Source organism: Zea mays, chromosome 1 (genome assembly GCF_902167145.1).
Source record: "Zea mays cultivar B73 chromosome 1, Zm-B73-REFERENCE-NAM-5.0, whole genome shotgun sequence".
NCBI lineage: Eukaryota > Viridiplantae > Streptophyta > Magnoliopsida > Poales > Poaceae > Zea > Zea mays.
Window position 1 is genome coordinate 88,934,367 of NC_050096.1, and position 8,204 is coordinate 88,942,570.

Here is an 8,204-nt window from a genome sequence, read left to right on the forward strand (position 1 = left end):
AGGGAGGTTCTCGTGTCGATCATGCTGCGATGGCTTTTCGGACAAGGGATTCCTATATTGCCCTTCTCAAAAACCGTGGCAGGTTTTAGGAAGCTAGTGGAACTTTGTAAAGGCCTCGTAGTGGTACCCTGCCTCGTCTCCTTGGTAGAGATGAATGGGAAGTCGTGATCCCTTGGCAAATGAGTAACACGACTTGTGGTTAAGATGTGCAACCTCTGCAGAGTGTAAAACTAGTATATCATCCATGCTCACGGTCATGAGCAGCTCAGACCCTCACATGATTAATTTATGGAACTAAACTTAATATGTCATATACATTGCATCGTGGGTGTTATTATCAATTGTGATCTCATATTTAATTGGGTTGGTATCTACTTACACTTAGTAACTGCTAATAAAATCTTGACCAACTTTAAAAGCAATGATGAGATTTTAATCATCTCCTTTGGTAAGCCTTACACTTCACATGAGCTCCCACCTTTGGTGAGTTCATGCATATTATTCCCCACAACTTGTTGAGCGATGAACGTATGTGAGCTAACCCTTACGGACTCACATCCCCCAGGTCAACAACAGGTACCGCAGGATGAGGAGCATGAAGAATGCCGCGATGAGTTTGTGAGAGGTCTAGGTCGTCGTCTCCCAGTTAACTATGGTTGTTGGATCGTTGTCTTCGTATGATGTAATTATTTAACTATTTTGTACAGAACTCCGTTATATAGTAAAGATGTGACATTCGTTTCTATACCATGAGTCATCATATGTGTGAGACTTGATCCTAGCACACATGTGAGTCACGTGCGGGTTTGGCCCCTAAATCCGGGTGTGACACCCTAGTTTTGTCTACCCTATACCTTGCTTACTACTGAACTATTGGGTAGTATTCGCTATTGCTCTGTGATTTTGGGTGTTATGATATACATGAATCATGATCTTGCTTATTATTGTCAATGGATTATTTATTATTTATGATAAGACTATTTTAGTTAATTGGAACATGGAGCGACCACCCTAGAAAACATTGCTACCACAAGAGTGGAATGGGGCGCCCTTGGTTGATTAATTAGGAAAGCTAGTGTGACTTAATCCTTTCCCAAAAAGGGCAATCAGGGTGGAGGAGTGCAGGTATAGGGAGGTCATCAGGTCGGACTGTCTGTATAGCTTTTCAGACGAGTGATTCCTATATCGCCTTCGGTCCGGAATCTATAGCGGGTTCTCTCATGTAGTTGAACTTTGTAAAGGCCTCAAAAGTGCATCCTAGCCATTCACCTTGGAAGTGTCTAAGGTTCTTGCAATCACTGGCTAAACAGGAAACACGTCTTGTGGGTAAAGATGTGTAACCTCTGCAGAGTGTAAAACTGGTATATCAGTCGTGCTCACTGTCATGAGCGGCTCGGACCCTCACATGAGTAACTTATGAAATTAAACTTAATTTGTCATTTACATTGCATTGTGAGATTTAATATCAATTGTGATCAGTTAATTAATTGGGATGGTATACACTTATACTTAGTAACTTCTAATAAAATTTTGACCAACTTCTTAAAAGCAATGCTCAGCCTTAATCATTATTTGTTGATAAGCCTTACACTACACATGAGCTCCACCGTAAGTGGGCTCATGCACATTATTCCTCACAATTTGTTGAACGATGAACGTATGTGAGATCACTCTTGCTAAACTCACACCAGATTACCCTGACCGACGGGAATCAGTAGAATTCCTGTAGTGAAGAACATGTACCGCCAAGATGAGGAGCATGAAGGATGCTACGATGAGTTAATTAGAGGTCTATGTCGTCGTCTCCCAGTAAACTATGGTTACAGATGATCATTGTCGTTATATAATGTAATTATTTAGTTATTTTATACAGAACCCCTATTATATAATAAATATGTAACATTAATTTTTGTACTATGAGTCATAATATGTGTGATCGTAGCACATATTTAAAACTCGGCTGGATTTATACTTAAATCCGGTGATAATGGTGAGAGGAAATGTTACAGCGTTCGACACCGACAACTCTAAAAGAAAAGCGGTGGCGACGACGGCAAGACGACCGTGGAGAGTGTGAACCATTAACAAAAACTCAAGAACTAAAAAAATAAGATTCTTAGTTTTATTGCGCTTGGATATAAGATCCAAACGTCTTTGCTCCTTGTTTGAACATCAAGCGGCTTGGTTGACTCGAGGAAGTACCCTACTAAATTCGTACCTTAGCCCGCTGTAAGCATTCCACGGTATGTCTGAACGAAATTCGTTTAGTGCGCAGGGAGAACTCAAATTCGAATCTCTCCGTCATCGACAACCACTCAAAGTACAAACCGAAAGCAAAAAAAGAAGAGCATCAGAGCACAGCTTTCGAAGCAACACACCACTGACATCTAGCTGTGGCCATCCCCTTGATTCTTTGCCCGCCAAGAAAGCCTCTGCTGCACATGGAGGATAATCTCCTCTATACAATGCCGCGGCGGCAGTCACGATCCTTGGATGCGCCGCGCAACCGCAACAACAACTGCAACGTGGCCACGTACAGCTAGCGGCCGCGGACACCGCTTCCTACAGCAATGCCTGCGGCGGCCATGCGGGGGGACATCACGTACAGCGGGCGCGCGCGCCGGGTGGCCGTGCTCCGCTGCCTCGTGGCCGCGGTGGTGGTGACCATCCTCCTCGCGGGGCTGACCGCGCTCATCTTCTGGCTCGTGGTCCGGCCCAAGCCCATCGACTACACCGTGACCCGCGCCGTGGCGCGCCACTTCAACGTGACGCCGCCGCCCGACGCCACGGCCAACGCGACGTTCTACCTGACCCTGGCCGCGGCCAACCCGAACCGGCGCGTGTCGGTCCTGTACGAGTGGGTGGAGTTCCGCGTGCTGTACGGCGAGGAGGCGCAGCTGGCGGTGGAGGACGCGCCGGCGTTCCGGCAGCCACGCCGCAACGAGACGTTGCTGGACGTGCGCGCCGTGGCGCGGTCGGTGCCCGTCGGGGGGCAGGCCGCGCGGGAGCTGCGGCACGACCTCGCGGCCGGCGAGGTGGGCGTCGACGTCCGCATGCGCGCGCGCGTCCGGTTCGAGACCGGCGGTGTCAGGAGCAGGCGATACTCCCTGCAGGCGTTCTGCTCGCCCGTGGTCATCGCCCTCCCTCCGCCGTCGTCTGCGCGGCCGTTCCAGAGCGTGCCGTGCGACGTCGCCATCTCGTGAGGCAGCACGACATGCATGCATGCATGGGGCCCGCGTGCCACTCGGATCGAATCACTAGCTAGCTGAGTGTGGTGTTGGCGTGCTGCAAAAATCTACCGCTAGCTTCGGCTCTGGGTCAATATGATGCATGGTTTGTTAGGCTTAGATGTTTGACTTGGTATACGCCTACCTATTATACGTGACGTGTGTCTTGTAAATCAAGCTAGCTCCGTAATCCGTATGCTACCTTAGCTTCTTTCGTTTCATCAATCATACTGAGCTTTTTGGCATATGTTTGATATATATTACTACCTTCAGTTCTTCTTGAATATTTGACTCCCGCTAGTTTATTTTTTAACTAAAACACGATAAATAAAAAATATTAACTAAAACACGATAAATAAAAAATAACGGAAGAAATATCACCAATCATGCTCGCGGCCTCTGTTAGTGCCATCCCCATTTAGGAGAGTTGGATCACTACCGGAATCAGCTCCTTTGCCGTGTGTCTCAGACACACGGCAAAGGTAATTTTACACTCGGCAAATGCTTTGCCGAGTGTAACACTCGGCAAAGAACGCTCGGTGAACTGTACATCGGCAACAGCCTCTTTGCCGAGTACTATTTGTCGGGCACTCGGCAAAGAAAAGTCACCGTCACGGCGCCAAGTAACAGTGACGGATCCTTTGCCGAGTGCCGTCTGTGGCACTCGGCAAAGAGGTTAATGTTGCCGAGTGTTTGCTCGAGAGGCCCTCGGCAAAGACTGACCCAGTGGGCCCCACTGCCAGTCCCTGTGCCGAGAGCTCTAGTAGGCACTCGGCAAAGGAGGCTTCTTTGCCGAGTGTCTGTTGGACAGGTACTCGGCAAAGAACCCTCCAGTGGGCCCCTTTGCCAGTCCCTTTGCCGAGTGCCTTGGCAATGGCACTCGGCAAAGATGTCTTTGCCGGTTCCCAGGTTTCCTTCTTTGCCGAGTGCCATTGTCAGCACTCGGCAAAGATGGCTTTACCGGTTCCCAGGTTGCCTTCTTTGCCGAGTGCCATGGTCATAGCACTCGGCAAAGCACCCCTTTGCCGAGTGTTACACTCGGCAAAGTGACCAGAATGGCCCTTTTTTATTTGCTTTTGTTGTTCCATCCAAACAAACAAAAGATATATATGATTCACATCACATTATATATCAATCACATCACAGAATGAACAAATTTATCGTGAACACATTATATATCAATCAGATATATATGATTCACATCACATTATATATCAATCACATCACAGAATGAACAAATACTCCTCGAACCTGAGGAGCCAGAACCTGAGATGTCCTGCTGAGCGGCGTCGTCGTCGTCGTCCTGCTGCGCCGCATCGTCGTCGTCCTGCTGTGCCGCATCGACAGCGGCTTGCTGCTCCACCTGCTGCTGTACGGTGTCGTCCTGCTGCGCCTCCTCCTCCGTCCTAAGGGTGCTCCTCCTCCCCCTCCCCCTCCTCGTCTTCGTCCCACCGCCCACCATCTTTGTCCAACAACCTGCAATTAAGAGTAAACAATTAAGCACAGATAAAAAAATATGTATTTAGAAACATATGCAAAATAAATGAAATATAGCATTACATCGATTAAAAATAATCTTCATATGTGTCCGGGTTAGCCGGATCATAAGTGTCATCATCACTATGAACCATTTCATAGTCAACATCATCTGAAGGCGTAATTTCGTCATTGGCATTGCCTTCAAGTATTTCTAAGTCATTCTCATTTTGCACCTCATCATCCTCGTCATCAACAACCATTTCAATATCTACTTCCATTCCGATCGCTTCGGTTAAGTCTATCTCAAATTGCCCTTCGAGCCCATCTTCTTGGAAGAACTCTCCGTCATATGTGTCCGGGTTACGTGAGACGCCTAACTGGGTTACGTGATCTACGACCATGATGCGGAAATAGAGGTTATACCTAAGGTGGCGGTGGAGTCAGGCTAGTGGGGCTATGGCGGGTCGGTGCAGTGGCGACGCGACGCGGTGCAGGCAGACCCGCAGCGGCTAGGAAGACCTCTGCAAAAAATACATGCCTGTCAACAAAAAATTCACATCACCGGCACTCGATCAAGCGGTTAATACAATACAAAATCAAGCGCTCGCTCTAGTTCATTCGAGCAAGGTCACTATACAATCAAGCGGTTAATACAATACAAAATCCTAATAAAACACTACAAGCACTCGCTCTAGTTCATTCGAGCAAGGTCACTATACAATTCTAGTAGCTAGTTGATTCCATCCTAATCGCTCCACCAAACAAATCTACTAGCTATACAACTACAATAAAAATGATTCATACACTCACTAGGGCGCGGGCGGACGGGCGGGCGGACGGGCGGGCGCCGGCGAGGGCGCGGGCGCCGGCGAGGGAGGCCGCGGCGGGCGTGGGCGCTGGCGAGGGCGGCCGCGGCGGGCACGGCGGGCGGCGGCCGTGGCGGGCGCTGGCGTGGGCGGACGCGGCCGGCGACGGCACGGCGGGCGGCGAGCCGGCGATGGCGCGGAGCGGCGGCGGGCGCGCAGGGAGAAAGAAGGAGAAAGGAGAAAGAAGAAAGAAGAAAGGAGAAAGAAGGAAGCCGCGGGCGAGTATATTCGCCTTCTTTGCCGAGTGCCCGTGATCTGGCACTCGGCAAAGTTTTTTTTAATTTTTAAAATAAACTTTGCCGAGTGCCAGATCGGTGGCACTCGGTAAAGGATCCTTTGCCGAGTGTCTACCATCTGACACTCGGCAAATATTACCTTACACATCTTTGCCGAGTGCCACCCTGGGGGGCACTCGGCAAAGAAGTCTTTGCCGAGTGTCTTCCTTGGACACTCGGCAAAGTACATTTTTATTTTTTTTTATTTTGCCAACCAAAATTTTTGTGGTATGTTCCTACACTATGTAGACCTACATGTACCATTTTGGGACAATTATAACAGTGTTTTCTATAGCTAGTACATTTAGTTTGTTTATTTGAATTTCTTCAGAAAATTCAGATTTGAACTGCAGGTCACTCGAAACTTGGAAAACCGTGAATGCAAAAATGATATCCATGCTACATAGCACAAGTTACGACCGATTTCAGGAGCGGACCGGAAACTTCGAGCACCATGCTCACTCAACATGGCCGTGAACTTGCCATACAACTGTTTAAAAAATTTATAAAACACAAACAAACTTAGAAAATCATGAAACTTGTCCACATGTCATGATATCATATGTAGAGTCTGTGATAAAAAATTTAGAATGTTTGGAGAAAGTTGTGAGACACTATGTGTAGAAACCTAAGAGAACCACACATGAAATCATAGAGTTTCAATGTGGATCTCTTAGGTTTGTACACATAGTGCGTTACAGCTTTCTCGAAACTTTTTCAAATTTTTATCACAGCCTCTACATATGATATCATGACACGTGGACAGGGTTCATGATTTTCTGACTTTGTTTCTGTTTTATACAATTTTTAAACACCTGGATGGCAAGTTTACGGTCATGTTGAGTGAGCATGGTGCTCGAAGTTTCCGGTTCGCTCCTGAAATCGGTCGTAACTTGTGCTATGTAGCATGGATATCATTTTTGCATTCACGGTTTTCCAAGTTTCGAGTGACCTACAGTTCAAATCTGAATTTTCCGAAGAAATTCAAATAAACAAACTAAATGTAGTAGCTATAGAAAAAACTGTTATAATTGTCCCAAAATGGTACATGTAGGTCTACATAGTGTAGAAACATACCACAAAAATTTTGGTGACCAAAATAAAAAAAAATTAAAATATGCTTTGCCGAGTGTCTACAGAGGACACTCGGCAAAGACTATGTTTGCCGAGTGCCAGATATTTGACACTCGGCAAAGACTGACGGCCGTCAGTTGTAGACGGCCGCTAACGGCCCTTTGCTGAGAGCCATTTTTGCCGAGTGCTTGACCCTCGGCAAAGAAGTCTTTGCCGAGTGCTCGGCTGTGCCGAGTGTCCTACACTCGGTAAACTAGCTCTTTACCGAGCGCAGGACGTTGCCGAGTGCGGCACTCGGCAAAGCCGGATTTGCCGAGTGCCCGATAAAAAGCACTCGGCAAAGCCACCGGCACTCGGCAAAGGCGCGAATTCCGGTAGTGGATACTAGTAGCTAGCCCCTCTTGTTCAGCATCTTTTGTTTATATGTTCAATGCCAAATTGTTAAACTTGCATTGCCACTCCTCCGTATATTATTTAAAGGGAAACTTGGTGGCTTTCGTCACTTCGGTCCAGCCACTGTCCATGCCCTTGATTGCAGCTATGTCGTTCTTGCGCGCGGCTTTCATATGTCCTAAATCTTAATAATTCCTAAAGTGAAAGAAAAACACGTACGACAAATGGACCCTCCCTCTCGTTCAACTTCATTGCTTTGCCTCTTTGGAGTTTTCTGTGGTAAAGGAGGGAGGAAAAGAGAGCAGTCCATCACCACTTGCAACTAACTTGCTAGTACGTAGTTTCTCTCCATCCAGAAAAAATACACCGAAAGCACTCGGTGAAGGATGAAAAACACTCGATGAAGGCTTTGCCGAGTGCGACACTTGGCAAAGAGAGCTCGGTGAACTGTACATCGACAACGGCTTCTTTGCCGACTATTTTTTATTGGACACTCAGCAAAGATTTTGTCGAGTATCACTCGGTACTCTCCAAGAAAAACCGCCGTCACGGCGACTGGTAACGGCGACGAAGCCTTTACCGAATACACTAGTGTCACTCGGCAAAGAGTATCCCTTTGCCGAGTATATTAGGTGACACTCGGCAAAGAGTTTCCCTCTTTGTCGAGTGTTCACCAGACTAGCACTCGGCAACGAGGCCACCAGCGGGTCCCTTTGTCAGTTTCTTTGCCAAGTGCGCTAGGAGCCACTCGGCAAAGCTTGGCCGAGTGCCAGGGCCGTAGCACTGTAAAGAAGCTTTACCGGTGACCAGGTGTTCCTTCTTTGTCGAGTGCTATGGCCTTGACACTCAGTAAAATACCTCTTTGTCGAGTGTTACACTCGGCAAAAGTG

General features: G+C 47.6%; 1 protein-coding gene across 1 annotated transcript; it reads left to right on the forward strand.

The window, feature by feature from the left end:
* The first annotated feature begins 2,401 nt into the window (after positions 1–2,401).
* On the forward strand, positions 2,402–3,511 carry LOC109943654 (NDR1/HIN1-like protein 10). Its single transcript, XM_020547152.2, has one exon. The coding sequence runs from the start codon at positions 2,571–2,573 to the stop codon at positions 3,201–3,203; it is 633 nt and encodes a 210-aa protein (XP_020402741.1). The 5' UTR covers positions 2,402–2,570; the 3' UTR covers positions 3,204–3,511.
* The last annotated feature ends 4,693 nt before the right edge of the window (positions 3,512–8,204 follow it).

Excerpts from the sequence above, each read along its gene's own strand:
- LOC109943654 (XM_020547152.2), top strand. The coding sequence starts at position 2,571 with ATGCCTGCGGCGGCCATGCGGGGGGACATCACGTACAGCGGGCGCGCG.